The sequence below is a fragment of the Podarcis vaucheri genome (assembly GCF_965113315.1).
Source record: "Podarcis vaucheri genome assembly, chromosome: 13".
In the NCBI taxonomy this organism is placed as follows: Eukaryota; Metazoa; Chordata; class Lepidosauria; order Squamata; family Lacertidae; genus Podarcis; species Podarcis vaucheri.
The window spans coordinates 55,327,275-55,346,151 of NC_138751.1; the positions used below are offsets into that span (position 1 = coordinate 55,327,275).

Consider the following 18,877-nt stretch of genomic DNA (forward strand, 5'->3'; position numbering starts at 1 on the left):
GTTTTAGAAAGAGACAGGAGAAAATGCCGTCCAAGGTGACAGTTAAATACTGTATAGTGTTTTGCCAGCACCAAGGGCAAAGCTCACATATCCTATAGGCATGCAAAGTTCAGCTTTTGATGCGTTCATTTCAAAGTGCAGGCTCTCTGCCACTGCTAATAACCTAAACTACTCCGTGAAGCTCAAAAACAGCTTGTTCTGTAATCTGAATTGGGTAACTCGAAGTTAGAGGGAACATTCCAAAACTCCATTCTGTAAGTGAAACTCGCTACACATTTTTCTGAACCACAGCCTTTAATTTAAAAAATATACCAATGATACATAATGTAATGGGGCAGAGATTATTATGTAGGATTATTGCCTCTGTCATTTTTGGCCAGCAGAACCTGAAGTTTGTCACTGCTTTTTGAAACGGATCAGGTAAGCACTTTTAATTTCTAGTAGCTTCAGTAGTTATTTGCTATTTAGTTAACCAACTCTTGGTTTCTTCCTCTCTCCAACAGAGATGCCATGGAGACTATTACGAAGCTGTATAATCGAGTAGATGAGGAAGTTCATAGGCTGGTTCTATTGTCTAATAAATGTCTGCAACAACTAGAGAATCTCTTGGCAATGAGAAAATTTGAAGAAGGCTGTGAACAGGTCAGTAAAGTTGCTTTTCAACTTTGAAAACAATAGCTGGGAGATCCAATCACCGAGACCGTGCCATATCGCTCAGTAACATTTACTTAAATAGGTTTGCTATGAGACATAGTCTACAGACTATGGGTTGTTGTTAGTAAAACAAACGACAATTCCTGATTCAAAAGTAATGCTGAGTCAGGGATTACAGTGGGATTACAGTGAATTTCACCTTTGTACAGTAGGGGAATTTCTCCCACGCTTTCACATTCCTCTCTGTTCTCCATCCAAAGAAGCCAGAGGCATCATCAGAGCATTCTGAATGTTGGCGGTGGGAAGGAAAACCCTCCTCCCACCGCAAGTCTTCAGGAAAGCCATCCGAAGCTGGGCGGCGGGAGGCGGCGTTCCCCCCCCCCCCCGCCCGGCATTGGAGCTTCGTTCCGATGCCGCACGGCGGGAGGAGGCGTCCCCCCCCCGCCCGGCATTGGAGCTTCGTTCCGATGCCGCACGGCGGGAGGAGGCTTCCCCCCCCCCCCGCCCGGCATTGGAGCTTCGTTCCGATGCCGCGCAGCGGGAGGAGGTCCGAGGACAGTGGGGAAGACGCGCTGCGCTTCCCCGCTGTCCCGGAGATTTCCCTATGGGCTGTCGTCTTGCGAGGCAAGCCCATAGGGAAATTCGTTTTGCGAAGCGCCTCCAAAACGGAAAACCCTTTCGTCTAGCGGGTTTTCCGTCTTGCGAGGCGTTTGTCTTGCGGAGTACCACTGTAGGTGCCTAGTCAAAAAGCGATTTCTTTCCTATGCTCTCCAGAATGGTAGCTCTATCGATTCATTGTAGTAAAATGAATACAGTGGTGCCTCGCAAGACGAAATTAATTCGTTCCGCAATTCTCTTCGTCTTGCGGTTTTTTCGTCTTGCGATGCACGGTTTCCCATAGGAATGCATTGAAAATCAATTAATGCGTTCCTAGGGAAACCACCTTCAGGACAGGTCCGGGGACAGTCTGTCCCCGGACCTCTTCTGAAGGCTGGGGGGGGGGGACAAGGGCCTTTCTTCCCACCCCCAGCATTTTAAAAAACCCTGGGACAAAGACTTTTGCCCCCCGCCGGCATTTCCCTATGGGCTTTCGTCTTGCGATGCAAGCCCATAGGGAAATTCGTCTTGCGAAGCGCCTCCAAAACAGAAAACCCTTTCGTCTTGCGGGTTTTCCGTCTTGCGAGGCATTCGTCTTGCGGGGTACCACTGTATCTCTTTATATTTAGGAGCACAGGAAGCTGATTTATGCCGATTCACACTATTGGTCCCTCTAGCAAACTATTATCTACACCAGGCACCCCCAACCTGCAGCCTTCCAGATGTTTTGGCCTACAACTCCCATGATCCCTAGCTAACAGGACCAGTGGTCAGGGATGGTGGGAATTGTAGTCCAATACATCTGGAGGGTCGAAGGCTGGGGATCTACACTAACAAGTGGCTCTTCAGGATTCCAGACTGGGTGCATTGCTCGCCCCCCCTGGAGAAGCCAAGGATTGACGCTGGGACCTTCTGCAAGAAAAGAGATGTTCTGCTAGTGAGCTGCAGCTCTTCCCCATCAAACCCAGTAGAGCTCACTTTATTGGGAATTAATTAATCCAGAATTGCCCACCACCAGCAGGCAATATGCCCCCTCCTACTGAAAGATTACCCCTGTGTGAATGTGGCCCTCCACAGACCAAAAAAGGCCACACTTCCCTTTGTGGTGATGTCACATCAAGTCTTTGCCTTAAAAGTTATTGGGTGGGGAGGGAGCTGTCTCATGCTTTTAGTAACAGGCATGGTTTGGCCCTCGGGAGAACTTTGTCAGTGGTCCCCTTATACCACTGGCCATGCATGTTGAAACATGTGAAGGAAAAGAAGTGCGGGAGGCTGGGGTGGGTGTGTGCATGCACAGACATGCGCATGCATATAAATTAAAGTGGTTTCAGGCCACGGTTGCAACTAAACAGCATCATACATTCTAAAAGATTAGAGCAGTTTGCTTTAAAATAATTTTTTTTAAACCCACATTATTTTGATGAAGATGCACATTTTTGCTAAAGGTGTGCTAAATGAACTGTTCGTTACTTCTAGATATAAAGCCTTGTATTCTTTACAGATAAAAGTCTGGTTTGAAAATGAGAGAGAACAATATATTGGGCCTTTGGATCAAGAACACCTTTCAGTTGAAAATGTGAAAAGGAAACAGGAACAGTTCCTGGTTTTCAGTGAAAAGGCAATGGTAAGTGCTTTGCTTTCTTAAACTTTATGCATGTAGCTTAAAACATGTGACAGCCAGGCCCATAACCATGATGGGGCTTTTGGCTATTTGCTGCAGCCATTGAAACTCTGGAAAACGTGATATGATGGCATACCAACAATACCAAGGGTGTGTGATTCACAATCACCATGGTTTGCGCATCGGCTAACAAATACCTTTTGAAACCCCAAATCCTTCTTTTCTTGTGTAATAGAAAGTATTTGGTCAAGAAGAAAGAAAATTTACAACTTGGTATTTTAGTTTGTGGGGTGTCGTATCCAATGGAATGGAATGGGTGTTCACCCTCTCACAAGGCACTAGACAGGAGCAAAGACTTGTGGGAAGTAGGCTGAACTCCCTCAGTTTTTCCTGTCTAGACGCAGCCAGTACGTTCCTCCTAGCTCTCCTGACACAGCTACAGTTTTTACTAGTTTCTGAACCCTCTTATTGTTTCTGAACCTCCTTATTGTCGTTTTAGTTTTATAGTTCTTTGTCTACGCATTGTGTGTTTTTTTACGCACACACACAAAACTCCGTTGCTCTTTATGTTTGGTTGTTCCACTTATTTGCCACCCTTCTTTTATTCCTTAGTTGTTTATATTGAATTTATTTCCAGAACCAGTGCCCTTGCTGCAGTGCCAAAGGCCGTTCCTGCTTTCAGGTGGCCCTTTGTCGGCACACTCTTTTTCTTTCTCTCAGCAGCTTCAGCGGCTGCCATTTTTCTGGGATCACAATAGAGTGAGCGTTCCTAATATGTCCCTGCCTGACTGCTGCTATTTGCCTTTGAAATTGAGCCCTGACGGACTGCTTCCTGGTTAGCTTTGGTGGCAACGGAGTGCCTGTCCCTTGTCCTCATCCTCCTGGTCGGCAGCTGTGACAAGGAGAGTGTGTGTAGCTTCTTCTCCCCTGCCCCCACGGTGTGGCAAATGGAGTGTGTGGCTTTTGCTTGCCTTTTCTCCTGGTTCACAGAGTGGCAAACAGAGACCTTTGGGATATTAGAGTCCCTTCCCCTAACCCCTTCAACTCCATGGAAAAAGAGGCTGAGGATGAGTTTCCCTTTCCTTCCGCTCCATCCTCTTTGTTAGAAGCAGAAGTTGACGATGAGTAGTGATGGTTCTGTTCAAGACGAATCCTTTTCTATAAGACTGTTCCAAGAGGCTAGTGCCCCCATCCTGAAAAGTAAGATAATGCACAGATTAGAATTATCAAATTGGACCAGCTGTCCTCAGCTGACGCGGCCTTTGGTCGTACAGTGCTCCAACAGGTATTATAGTCAAGGTATTGCAGAGATGGGACCCATCTGAATTGGTGTCTCCGCTGTGGTATGTCCCATTCCATTGGATACGGCACCCCACAAACTAAAAAGAACAATTGGTCTTACCTAGAATCATAGAATCATAGAGTTGGAAGAGACCACAAGGGCCATTGAGTCCAACCCCCTGCCAAGCAGGAAACACCATCAGAGCACTCCTGACATATGGTTGTCAAGCCTCTGCTTAAAGACCTCCAAAGAAGGAGACTCCACCACACTCCTTGGCAGCAAATTCCACTGTCGAACAGCTCTTACTGTCAGGTACTGTCTTACTGCTCTTACTGTCAGGTACCTGAAGTGTAGTTTTGGGAGTGGGGCATTGTATCCAATGGACCCCACCCTGTGGTGCTCTACTATATACTGTTGGGTGGGAGTATGGCCTACCTTGAGTGCTAGTTCCTTGTGTTGTGTTTCCTTGCCTTTCAGATACTTAGCAATTTAGAGATTTTATTATAGAAATTTCCAAAGCCAAGGAAGTGAGAAGTAGCCAGGTATTTTTTTTTAGGGACTATGTTGGTACTTTCTGTTTGGCAAATCCAGAAAACTGAGGGAGTCCAGCCTACTTCCCACAAGTCTTTGCTCCTGTCTAGTGTCTTGCAACAGGACACCCATTCCATCCTGTTGGATATGACGCCCCACTCCCGAAAGTGCATTTCAGGTAAGACCAGTTGTTCTTTTTATGTTACAGCAATATTCCCAGAAAGGACTACAGCTCATAAAGGAGAATTCTTCATTAAAATCTGAAGAAGAATTTCAGGCTTTCAATAGGTATCTGAGTAACATCACAATTCAAACCGAGAAGAGGAGATGTGAACTGGAGAAGCTGCTTAAGCTGTATGAATTTTATGAAAAAGTAAGAATATTTCTATTTTCTTTTTATTTCATCTTACACCACTCTACATGTTATGCTCAGTAGTAGGTCACAGAAGTGTCTGCACGCTCTTTGCTCTTCCACAGTATGACTTTGCACTGCAGGGGGTGGAATAGATGACCCTTGGCTCCCTTCTAGCTCTATGACTTTCCATGAAAACAGCTTTGCTTACAGATCTCTCTTCATATCTCAGAGCTCACAGTCTACCATGCTGCAGAATATGGTGGGTGGATTTGGATAGATATGTACAGCAGAGAGAGACATTTTCTTCACTCTTGAGAGACTGGGTACAGTTTCTGCAGTCTAGAATCTTGGGGGCTAGACCACAACCCCAGTAATGACGCAACTGCCCACCCTCAACAGCTTATTTTGGGCACAGTTCGTTGTGGGAAAGCTCCATATAAGTAAAATCAGCCAATCAATCCATGTCCTCCATTTAACTATTTTTTCTTTCTTTCTCTCTTTTCCCACTAATCATCCAGGCATCCAAGTGGATGGTTCACTGTAATGAGTTTCTTGAAAAGCTTTCAGTGGAAGCCAAGTATTCTCAGCCAGCAGTTCAGTCTTTGCAAAGCTACCACCAAGAAGCTACAAAGTTTTCTGCCGAGAACTTTCAGAAAGTCAGTGAGGTGATTATTGCTCTGGGTAACAAGGAGGAGCTAAAGCAATGGAATATTTTATGGCTGAAATGCCAGCAGACCAGGCACCACTTAGAAGAGGTCTTTTCAGAAGCAATTAAAGGTACCATTGAAGAAGGGTCCAGCAGTACTCTGAGAGAGATTGGCCAGAGGGACGGCCATAACCTGGGCAGAAAATCTGCAACACAACAAAGCCAATCTTCCCGCTTTTGTTCTAGCACTGTCAATAACGTCCATGACAGCAAGTCACTCGGTCCGTTTCAAGGTAGCAGCCCATCTGAGGATGTGCCTTCTTGTTTACATCAGGAAGATGCTGCTCAAAACACTGATCCATTTTCTTCTTCTGTTAAACCTTCGTTTTCACAAACTCTTACTCCACTCTTGGGTAGGTTCCAAAGGACTAGCCGTGTTTCAGAAGATTTGGACAACATTTCCACCTGCTGCTCAGAACCAATCCAGACACCCAGCACCCGCCACAGGAGACATCCGCTGAAGAAGATTATGAAGAAGACACAGAGCTTTGAGTTGACCCGACACGAGAGTAACCACAGTGAACTTCATCATCATGGGTATACTGGAGTTTACATAAGAGGACTGGAGGTAGCCAGCAATGTGGCTGCAGAAAAGAGAAACACACAGCATTCCAGTATCAAAAGTCCTTTGGTTTGTAGAAATCGCAGTTTATCATCTCCTTCAAGAATCCACCACACAGAAGATGAAGAAGAGAAAAAAAGAGGGGGAAGGTGAGAAATGACAACAACGGAATCCATTCTGGTGAACAAACAGCCTGAAAAGTGCTGTAAATATTTTAACATGTTCTCAGTAGAATTGTTAGCTGATTACATTTTTGAGTCAATTAGCTTTCCTTTAATCACTCAAAAAGTGATTAAAGGTAAGTATTTTAGACAGGTCAAGTTCTGAGGATCTTCAATGGAGGTGAAATTCATTTCTGAGCGACAGACAAAAATCTTGTTTGTAACATTGTACTCTTCACTGAGCAACACATTGCAGGATTCTTCTGTCATCATTATTTTTATTGAATTTCCTAAGATATATAACCAGGTGTGGTTCCATAGACGCTTCAAGGCAGCTTTCAACAATCAATTTTGAATCTGAACTCAAGGCATTAAATATGTGGTCTATTTTGTTCTTGGAGTAAAATTAAAGATACCAACAAGTTCAGAAGATTACAGTGCCCATTTCTCTTCTCAGCAGCACTGAATTGTTGACCTAAATCTGCCTGTTATCGGTAAATAATTCAGTGCTGCTGAGAGAAAGAGAAAACATCAAGCCATCTCTCATGGGCCTGGGCTTTGTTTGCCCATGGAAATGTACCACCTGCCATAGGCAGAGGGGCAGGGGTCCCTTCCACTGAAGTGAATGGGGATAATTACATGGCAGAGAAGCTTTAGCAATGTGATTCTTCCTGTGGTGTTTTAGCCGGCACAATGAAATCTGAGAGCTGTTTAACATTTCCTTCTAAGACGCTGTTATAAATGTGGGGTGTATACCGTATTTACTTGAATCTAATGTGCACCTTTTTTGGCCAAATTACATTGTGAAATTAAGGTGCACATTAGATTCGTTGGCTCATTGACATTTGCAAGCAAATGCTTTTCTTGGTTTCAAGGTTCTGAACATTGAGGTGTGCGTTAGATTCGATGGAGCATTAGACTTGAGTAAATACGGTATAAATATTTGATGTATATACTTGAAGCATAGACTCTCCTAATTTTGTGAGTGCTGTTGGTTCCTGATCATGTATCAGCCGATGATCATACCATAAAACACATGCCAGCCAAATGTTCACAAGTTGACTAGAAGGATTGATTAGACATTGAGTTACCATTTTCAGTGCTTTGCCTCCTCAAGAACAAAAGGATAAGGGGCCTGCATTTAAAATACTTTATGCTGTAACATCCATACCAATAAGATGGAAAATTGTACTGCCTCAGATACCCTAGTTCAGTATCAGACGTAGTCACAATATATTACTTTTTATACTGACCTATTTTTCCTGCATTTAAAATATTGTTCCACATAAAAGCACTCAGAGCTTCCTTCTAATATATGTTTCTGGAACTGGATCTTTACCAAATTTGCACACATAGGTGTCCAAATAAACTGGCTACCTTCAGGGGAAAACCCTTCTAAAGCAGAATTAGTGTTGTGGAGAGGCCTTCCACATACAATCATATTTGAGGATATATATATATATATATATATATAAGCTTTCGTAGATTTTCACGGGTACAGGAATGCAGGTTTTGGTGTCTTCGGGTGTCTTCCCGTGTAAGAGAAGACACCCGAAGACACCAAAACCTGCATATATATATAACTATATATATATATAATATCTAAAAAGAGAGGCCTCCCACACACCATCAGATTGATAATGGCAGGAGCTTCATTTGACATTGGCCTCTTTCACGGAGGTGAAGCTGGACTGTTCTGCTTCTCATGGCAGGGCACGTACAGTTCACCATTTATTATACTAGGTTCCCTTGTCACTCTGGCAGAAGGGGAGTTCTGTACGTCTTGCAGCATTGCCCATGCTAAGAGATGTGGCCCAGAGACCTCCCCTACTTCATTATTCCACATTGAAGTGGAATGCCCTCTTACTCTTGGGGTGCAGAGTGCTCCAGACTGAGGTTGGAAAGTGCTTTGCTGGATCTGTCTTTTAACCCCAGAAAAGTTGATGTGATGTATTTAGAGAGAAGCCTCATATCCTCAACCAAGAGCCTCTTTTAAGGTCTCTCTCCAAGAGGGAGGATAAGCTCTCCAGGAGGGATGCAAAACTCCTCACTCGTCGGGCTGCTGAAATGTCTTTTCTTGAGCCACCTATGCCCAAAAGGATGGACAGTGCATGGGGTAAAGGAACCTAGTTCATTCAGAAGGCAGGCACCTGGCTCTGGTAAAGGACCACTGAAAATACAGGAGACTCCCACGCTACTGATAAGGATCTGCCACAGATGCCAAACGCTGACACAGACCAATGTGACATGGCTCTAGAAGGGTTTTCCACCAAGTAGCCTATGTGGTTGGTTACCCTGATGTATGATTTTGGGCCGCTCTTGAAGGACAACAGCAGTTACAGGTAAGCAATCGTGTTTTCCAAAACATTTCTTTTCATGACCTACAGATTCACAGCCTCCCATATTAGCACTCATTATGTTAATCTGCTTCCCACAGTCAATAAAACAAATAAGCACATTCTCTTTGCTTCTTCCTTCCTTTTTCAAACCTTTCCCCCATTGTGGACCTCTTCAGTTTTACAGTACCAGACTTCTCTTTTCTTGGCACAGACTGTTATCCAGCATTTTCAACGTGCTCTGAGTTATGGGAAGTGTGTTGTCTGAGTCACATATTCTTCTTACTCAGGTACCCCCAAATTGGTCACATGTACCTGTATTGCTCATGTATGTGGAACATTATTAGGGTAGACATAGCCTTCAAGTTTCAGGATATCCTTTGCAACCATCAGGACTAGACATTCACTTTTCAAGTTGAAGCTGGTTCTCGTTCTTACGGTATGTCTCCAGGTTAATCATGGAATTGGAGGAGCCTTGTAGGCTCTGTGCAAGGAATCTCAAGCTAGAGAATCCCCAAGATGTGAACAACAGGCTCTGTGCAAGGAATCTCAAGCTAGAGAATCCCCAAGATGTGAGCAACAATCCTGTCCTTTAAGACCTCCAAGAAGAGCCCAGCACACCTTCGGGAAATTGGTTCCATTGCTGAACTAATCTAGTACAATAGTAGACTTTTCCTCACTGGAGGTCTTCATGCAGAAGCTGGGAAGCTATCCATCAATTCAGTTCAGAGCGGGTAGGGTCTTCTCACAAGGTTAGTTGATTCACAGCTGGCTCCCTGATCTCTTCTGCAGAGGAGGCTGACAGTAGCAAAGGGGGAGGGCTGCAGAGGGCAGTGTTAGGAAATCCCCTTTCCCAGATTCCCAGGTCTTCTTGCTGTTGGAGCTTGCAGCTTATGAATTTTGATGGTGGGCAACACGCATCATTGGAGGCGGCAGCGGGGGGGGGGGTTACATTTGAAACAAAGTGGTTTTGGGTGATTCAGTTAAATGCCATGCTTTATTTTCATAAAGTTTACCAAATAGGGGTTGCATAATATTAAATGAAAAGTATTGTATAAGAAATGGTTTGGGTCCAATCAATGTGAAAAATCAGCATTGCTGAGTGCTAAATTTTATATTTCCACTATAAATCCAGTATAAACAGTAAACGATTCAGTATAGCATGAGATAATAGTTTGGTAATATAGCTTAGACTGTTTCTGTTACAGAGGTCCTGATTGCTGCTATATCTGCACTTCTCACTGCAATTCAGTTTGTTTGTCTTGCGGATACATGGTGGAACACATCTCTGGTAAACACATGAACACTTGCAAAGGTCCAAAACAGTCACAGGAGAAGATATCAAAGTGCACATTAATAGGCTCAGATTTGTCGCTAACACTTCCATCCAAGAAGCTGATGTGAGTTTGGGATGCTGTCAAATGTCTTGATGCCATTGACTTGCTTGTATTTTAGCTCTCAGGATTACACGTACTGTGTCAGTGGAAGGCTCTAACTTGGACATTTTCCGAAAAGCTATCACATTACCTCACCAGTTATACTTTTCCCCCATTTGTGGTACATACAGATACGCTGGCAGACAGGTTTCTGTAGTGCATGCATCCCTTCCGATGCAGATACTGAACTTCCCAGATTCGACTAAGCCTCTAAATCCTTAGAATAAGGTCATAATTTATAAGCTGGTTTGCAGAATTTAAAAGGAACCTCAGAGATCATCTAGTCAACTCCCTGCTTATGCAGGAAATACTTCTGCATTGTCTCAGGTAGGTGAACGCCCAGCCCCTGCTTCAAAGCATCCAATGAAGAGGACTAGATGACCATTGTGGTCCCTTCCAACTCTACAGCTCATGCTTTTTAGTCTGAATAACTTTCTCCTTTCCTTTGAATCCATCAGTTCAAATCCCACTCTCTGGAGCACTAGAAAATAAATTGGCCTATCGTCTATGAGCTAATCCTTCAGATATCTGGATACGGCTGTCATATTGCCACTTAATCACTTATCCTCATCGTTCCTCATAGACTAGGTCTCTGTGCTCCTCACCATCTTTTCACCCTCAACAGTTGCCCTTTCCAGATTAGAAAGGATCCAAATAAATAGCTTAATTCAAGAAAGTGTGGAAATAAGTCTTTTACTACCTGCTCTGTGACCTTACTCAGAAAAGAAAGATTGGAGGCTGCCAAATATCTAGGAAGCTGGGATCCAGTTGCAATTCTTAAACAAAGGTCTTACCACTGCTTCATTTAAAGGTTCAAGGACACAGCTGTCCTTCAAGGAAGCATTTACAATTTCCACCACCCAATTGGCCTGTCTCCGTCAATTTTTAGGATAGACACAGGTCCAAATAGCAAGTGGTGGTATTGCTCCTCCAAGCAACTTATCCACATCTTCAGGCAAACAAGAAGAAACTCCTCCATCAAAATTGGGCAATTGCCAACTTGGACCTCCTTTTAATAGAGTCAAAGGGCATGCAAGCATTTCAAACTTATTACAGCACATTGGCAGTCTCTGCAAATTGCCACTATTTACATGCTTTTTGACGTTCAAGGAACTCCAAGACTTACCTTTCCAGAAGCCGTGTTGATTCTTCAGCATGAGTTGTTCTGTACGCCTAGCTGTCTTTAACAATCCTTTTCTATTAGCACCACATTTTCTAATACCCTTTTGGAGAGGCGAGTCATTGCTGCCTTGCCAATACTCTTGTCCAGATCAGCATCAGTGGAGAGGTTGCTGGTTATGGTGAAGCCCACGTATACAAAATTACCAAGACTGGCAATATCAGCCCCATTGTGTGGGAATCCCTTGCAGACCCCAACCACTTAGAGACAGTGAGGTCATGTAGCCACAGCAGTGACGAGAGGCGGAATGACCACAGAGAGAAGAAACATCATGGTACACTTGCAGCAGCACAACCGGACACCTTCCTCTGCCCCAGCTGCAGCAAAACATGTCTCTCCTGTTTCAGTTTCTACAACCACAGCAGGCGCTTTAACTCTCCAACAGTTTGACTTCACCCTCAAAGGCACAATTCTCCAGTGTCTCCTCAGACACCAACCAATTCTTTCTCCCACTTTATGCAGAGCAGACATTAAACTAAACTGCCTGTAATATCCTAGTTCCTTCTGCAGTTTTACAGACAAGTTACACATTTTGTTAGAAGACTAGCAAATTCAGATTTGAGTTATTTAAGAACCCTCAGACCTCATGATTTGTTCATTTTTAAATTGTCTGTAAGTGCTAGAACTTCATCTCTTGCCATTAGTATTTGTCTCAGTTTTTCAGACTCCCTGAAAATGTCATTTCAGGTAAAAGTACCTGCCCTACATTTTCCATGCTGAAGACCAGATACAAAGAATGCATTGTTTTAATTAAATCTTGTCTTCTAGCATACATTTAATTTACTTGACATCCAACTACCTCCCCAGCTGGTTTTCTGCTTCTGGTGTGTGTGTGTGTGTTTGTTTTAATCTTGTTGGCAATAATTTTTCTGACAAAGCACTTCTTGAATTCTTTCCATCTCTTACATTTCTTTTGCCAAAGTTTCTTTTTGTTCTTATTTGGGCAAGACTTCCATTTTGAGATGCTGAACTGTAGATTTTCAGATTAACTTCTTTCATTTGTGACCAGAACTGGAGTCTCAAAATGTGTTCCTAGATTAATCAGAATCAGGAGTGACAATGAAACTCTTGGGGCAGGCTTCCCTTCACCTACGAATGAATTTTAAATAGACAATGTAGGATAAGATAACTCTGCTGGGGTTGCCAGACTCAGCGATCTCGTGAACGATACTGCTGCCATCCAGTTGTCTAGTAAACAAGCCAAATTGGTTAATTAGGTATAAGTAGAAATATTGTGTAATTTGGAGAAAATTTGCCAGCAATTGAAGGAAAGAATATCCCTTTTGACATTGTGTTTCTGCCCTGGCCATTATTCATAAATAATGTGCTCAGTAATACTGAGTTTTCATCTTGATTGGACCAAAAACAAGTTCTTACAATAGTAGACTTTGCATTAAAGGTACCTTTCATTTGATACCATTCAATCCAAGCTTGGTTTAATAAAATAAGGACTGTCATTTAAATGAATCATGGTGCACCATTCTGCTTTTTACAAAGTATTTAGCATATGTATATTCTTCCTTTCAATGCATAGTCTTCACAAGAAAGCATACAACTAAATGAGATCAGCTGAGATCCATTTGAAACTTAAAAATAATTATGTGACATGTTAGAAAACATAAGAATCCAGAACTGTAGGAACGCACCAAGTGGAATCAACCGCATTAAAAAAAATAATGTTAAAGTCAGACTGGAAGAAATAAGCCTTCAATGCACTGCAGTAGCTTTTTGTAGCTTCATAGTTCTGTAGGAAGTTCTGTAGGAAGTTCTGCAGCCATGGGGCCACCAGCTAGAAGACTCTGTCCCTTGACTCTGTGCCATTGACGCCACTGGTGCTTCCATCATTAGTGTCAAATTCAGGACTGCTCCCACCCAACCTGTGACCTTCATCCTTCTGGGGAGTGCAGTCTATCTAGGTTCAGCAATACATCTCCACCCAGACTGGCCAGTTTCCCAGCACTTCCATTTTATTTGGATTAAGGCTAGGCTTGTTCACTCCCAAACCACCCCCCAAAACTGTTTACATTTCCATAAATTAGGTCTGGCTCCAGATATTCCCAGCCCCAAATTCAGAGGTGATGCACCTGAAGTTCTAAGTTCCTCTCTGAACCCTCCCGCTGCAGCCTTTCCTCAAGCCTTGGCAGGCGTGTGGCTGGAAAACAGACCTGGAAATAGGGGCTGGGGAGGGCAGTGTAGGCAAGAAGTGTTAGGCAGGGGGTTTCAGCATCCCCCCCCCCCCACTGCTACTTCTGTCTTCCAAATCACACTCTCCTAGGTTAAGAAGACTACAATTCAAACTATTTTATCTACTGGTTTGCAGAGACTATTCCACAGCATTTCCCCATTCTGACAAATTTATTTATAGGTACTGATTCTTGATTCGGTGCTCCAGTGTTCTCAACTTTGGGTCTCCAGTTGTTTTCAGACTACAGTTCCCATCATTCTTGACCACTGGTCTTGCTAGCTAGGGATAATGGGAGTTGTAGTCCAAAACCATCTGGAGACTCAAGGTTGGGAAACACTGTTCTAGATGTATGAGATTCAACCCTTCCTGTTTTGGTTAATGACCCAAAATATTTCTTCTATTGTTAAGGTTGTTTATTATTATCAACAGGAGACATATTTAAAAGAAACTAAAATGACTACTACAGTGGCAGATACACGTCTAAGACTTGAGTGCAACAAATCTAACTAAATATTGTCCTAGGCTGATCTGTCGCATGAAGCAGGTACAGCACCCTGGTCCAATGTGTGGGCAAAGGTGCCACATAGCATATGTTTAACTGAAGAGATGGATTAGATGATGCTCTAAAGGGTTTTGAGCCACTTATACTGGCATTGTCCAGTTTTAAACTGTGTGCCAGGCACCCTAGTGTGACTTGAGAGAAAACCATTGGTTTACTGTGAGAAATAAATTAGTGGAGACTCTAAGCTGTCTTTCTCATTCCTCTGTGGTTGAATTATCTGTATCCACTCAGTACAGAGATGTGCCAGAATTACCTTTTCCAAGAAAGCATCTGACGAAGTGTGTATTACACAAGAAAGCCGTTACCTTGAAAGCTTATATTTAGTTGATCTTTAAGGTGCCACTGGAATTATTAAAAAAGATTTTTTCATCTTGTTATTTATTATGACTTTTCCAAGAAAAATAGCTTGGTATTGTTGTGATCAGGGACCAAAATCAGAAGTTTGGCATTCCTGCAGAAATGGTTGGACTACTGTATAATTATTATTTATGCAAAATCTATTGGCCAAGATCCAAATAGCTCTGCAACTACATTCACAATTACGTCTTAAGGAGTAGAACATCAATGTTTAACCAATTAATCAGGGTAAATCTCATTAAATAGGACATTTGATAGACTAAACAGGTACCCTGATTAATATATATTTAAAATAAGTAGTGTTATGAATTTGTGGGGTGTGAGACACCCTAAATTCCTGGTCCAATAAAGGTTAGAATTAATTAAGGTTGGGGGAGTTTAAACTGCCAAGCACTGAGTGTGGTTGTTAGGGGAACAAAGCCTGAGAATGGCAGAGTTGTTATGCAAACAAAGGAGCAGGGAGATGGGCAATAAACAAAGCAGTTGCTCTCTGCTGGACAGCAGAGGGATGTGAGCCCCTCCATCTGGAGTTCATTAGCAGGAGACAAAAGGCCAGAATTCTTAGGATGGCTGTGGACAGTGATGTGCTAGCAAAACTGTGGCAGAGAGGATGGCAGATTTTTGTTTTGTATCCAAGGCTGCTGCACCTACGTATGGGAGAAGCAAGGGACCAGCTTGGAGCATAACACTCTGAACCCCTCCAGCATAGGCTCAGGTTGTATATATGTGTAAATAAACCATATATTATTAAGACACCACTGTCTCTGCTGTGCCTCATTTCCAAAGGAAGCAAATCCTGGGCAAGAACCTGGAGTTCCTGGAATAGCGCATGACTGCAGATAGCAGGCGCTGCCTTAAAAGGGGCCTTCCTCCCTTTCAGATCACACAGGAGGGAAGGTGTTTTTTAGGATGTTTGCTGTGCTGCTGGTGCATGTATATATCATATAAGCCCAAAGAAGGTTAATTTCTGTCTCAAAACTACTGCTTTTTGCTAGATGCAAATGTATACAGATTCACTTAATTTATAAACATTCAGCTAAATTCATAAATAGCTAAAATTGCTTTAATTGGCTGAGAGTCAAATAAGGAGGATTTTGGGCTTTCTCTAGTGACAGCCCTTGACAGCCCCCCCCCCCGCCAATACGTGTATACCATATGCCACACAGCAAAAGGGGAGTTTCAAATGCAGTATGGAGTATGGCAGTGGGGTCTGCTATCCAGGGAAAGAGAAGTCAGTAATCCCACTGCCAGTAGTTCTTTAAATCCTTTTTCTCACGGCTTGCCTTTCAATCGTTCAGTCTCAGGCCTGTTTTCCCAGTAGGAACTCCCTGTGTGCTGAATATTGTATTGTTTGGGGAAATTCATGAGAAAACAGCTGTACATCATCTCTGGAATGTTCTTCTGTTTTACAGTAGAATGCAAACATGGAAAAGGTCATAATAGTTTTGCAGATGTAATAGGAAACGTTTCTGTACTGTGTAGGGGGAGCCTGTTTCAAATAACAAAATTATTTTGTCTTCCTGGCTAGTTACTGTTCTTCTACAGCATCTGATGTGGCTAAGCCCCTCTGTGTCAGAGTGTGCATGGTTTTTTTATCAGTGGGAAGGGTGGAGTGGGAAACTCTGGCTGCAAATAAGAGCCTGAAACCTGCAGGAACTAAGATTGGCTGCTGTAACTACAAATGCTGGTAGAGGTTTGCCAAAATTAGTACACCGCAATAACCGTTTAGCAGCCAATGAGGCAACCCTGATTTTTGCATGGATGATTTCTCAAGTGAGAAATGTACAATATTACTCCTGGGAATCATTCCCACTTACAGGCCCAGAGATGGAGAAGTGTCTTCAGTTCAGAACGAGTAAGGTGCAAAAGGAAATCCATGAATCAGGAGTTCCCCAGAAGGCAGTACACAGGTCTGCTTTATGTCATCACATGTATGCATTTTGTCATCAATATATTTCTATGACTTTATAGGTATGACTGGTTCACCAAAGCCATCCTGTGATGCTAAATTCTTAAGTTACTGCTAATCAATCATTGTTGTCTGTGTTCCATGCAATTCTTCTGTTTCTTTCAACAGTAAGGTGAACCACATAATGGATGAGATGATCAGAACAGAAAGGGAGTATGTCAGATCTTTAGGCTATATCATCAACAGCTATTTTCCAGAAATGGAAAGGATTGACTTACCTCAGGATTTGCGAGGGAAGCGGAATATCATATTTGGAAATTTGGAAAAGCTCTATGACTTCCATTGTCTGTATTTCCTGAAAGAACTGGAACACTGCACAGACTTCCCCCTGCGGGTTAGCCACTCTTTTCTCAGACATGTAAGTCTCATTTTCCATTAGTGTGTTATTGTCCTCAGATATCTTCTTGTATTGACTAAAATTGTATTACTAGGAAATACCACTTTTCCCTCATAAAGTTATCTAATTCAGTAATTCCTGTCTCTCTCTCTCTGCACACCATGTTTGTACAGGGTTCTGTACTGCATTTCCCCCACAGAGATAGCTCCATATAGTTCTTTCCAGTTAAAGGTACTTTGGCCTTCTTCAGAGGCGGATTTAGGGGAGGGGGACTGGTTCGGTCACACTGGGCATGGAGACTCAGCACACCACCAGGGGCACCGCAACTGTTACTTAGAATGGAGCGTGAGAGGCAGAGGGAGGCTGGATTTTGGCATGAAAGTTAAGACCCCAAGAAACACCACTGCCCTCCTGTTCCATTGCACTAAATTGCCTGTGTGGCGTCTGTCAGCACATGGACAGTTTGTCATGTTTCCTACTCATGTGAGACAAGAAGCAATGGCCTCTAGAACAAGGCCGACAGTCCAACTGATCCCTATCCCTTTTGTCCCGCCCAAACACACATACATATCATATGATCCCAGCTGCCTGTTCTGTCCCAGGATAAGCAGCTGGGATAAGACCTTCTTTGCCATTACAATCAAGAAAGGAGCAGCTCCTGACCTGAAAGAGCACAGGGTCTGACATTTTATGGCCTACACCCTGGTCCAATTGGCTGGTAGATAAATTCCCCATCCCTGCCAAAAATTGCTTTTAAATGGGATTTCTGATTTGTGTCACTGGAGGAAAAGGGACAGAGTGCACTTGTAATGATTTGAATAATGGTGTTCTGCTAACGGAGGCAAGCCACTAAGTACCTGTTTGTATTTCACTTGGAGAATTACTGTACAATCCAATACATGTCTACTAAGAGGGAAGCCTCAATGAGTTTGGCAAAGGTAACTGTGTATAGGATAGCAGCCTTAAAGATCGTTAATGCAACTTCCCCTACATTTATTTATATTGCCTGTCTCTTCCATCACTTGTTTAAAAAGTTTTAAATAGCTGTTCCCTGATCTTGTGTCACAGAACATTACAAACACTATAATTCTGTGATTCATCCCATATGAGTTCCTGTACATTATAGTAGCCCCTGATTTGCCCAAACTGCTAGTTTTCAAATTCTGTATGTATGTAAGCTGGCGGGCAAGAATCTTTTTCTTGATTTCCAATTTTGCAAGTTCCTACTTGCATGCATGGAAAACACTCTGAGAGCATTATGTTAGAGAGAGAAGCAGGGAGCAATATTTAATTACAACTTTTTGGCTGTCCAGTCATTCTGAAGTAAAGCAGTACTATGGGACAACTAATATCTTCTGTTTAAATCAATGGGACTTTAAGTCCTTAATTTTGACTGGATGGGGTCCAGGATTTGCCAGCAAGCACTTAAAAATGAATATTGAATCTGAAGGAAATATCTATCTGGTTTTACCTACCTGGTTTAAAGAAGGATAACAGGGACCAAGCGCTGAGATTCCTGAGTTGCAGGGGCTGGACTAGATGACCGTGAGGTTCCCTTCCAGCACTACATTTCTGTGATTCTATGGACTACAGTTACTCAGTCTCATGCTCTATTTAGTGTGTGCAACAACAACCTTACATAACTGCTCACTACTCAGCATGTTTAACCACTGCCGGGTTTTCTGTATGTGTTGCCATGAAATAAAGTGGAAAATTCCATTCAATCCATTTCTGGAAGCTAAGTTACTCTTTGCCACTATGATGTCATCAAATGCCTCTGATGCGCACAATGTGACTGTTAGCTTGTCAGAAGTGTTGATCCCGTTGGCAACAGTGATTTCCACTTTCTGCTCAGCATGTTCAAGCAGCGTTCTTAAGAAATATGATACTGATAATAATACCACGGTGAGACTGAGCAACCCGTTCCGTCCCCGTTTGCAGATTGAGATTGTCTATAGAAGAGAGCTTCTTTGATCTGTGGAGGCTCTCTGCATAGTTTGCTGCCCTGGTTTTCCTGGTCTCGCAGGAGTCCCACACATATCAAAG

At 43.0% G+C, this 18,877-nt stretch overlaps 1 protein-coding gene across 3 annotated transcripts in view; it reads left to right on the forward strand.

The window, feature by feature from the left end:
- The window catches only part of PLEKHG4B (pleckstrin homology and RhoGEF domain containing G4B), an 83,937-nt gene that overhangs the window by 50,146 nt on the left and 14,914 nt on the right, over positions 1 to 18,877 (forward strand). For all 3 annotated transcript variants that reach the window (XM_082194669.1, XM_082194668.1, XM_082194670.1), the window contains exons 11-15: positions 504 to 642; positions 2,753 to 2,875; positions 4,894 to 5,058; positions 5,559 to 6,457; positions 16,603 to 16,852. In XM_082194669.1, the coding sequence (XP_082050795.1) occupies positions 504 to 642; positions 2,753 to 2,875; positions 4,894 to 5,058; positions 5,559 to 6,457; positions 16,603 to 16,852 (1,576 nt within the window). The remainder of the gene's footprint in view (positions 1 to 503; positions 643 to 2,752; positions 2,876 to 4,893; positions 5,059 to 5,558; positions 6,458 to 16,602; positions 16,853 to 18,877) is intronic.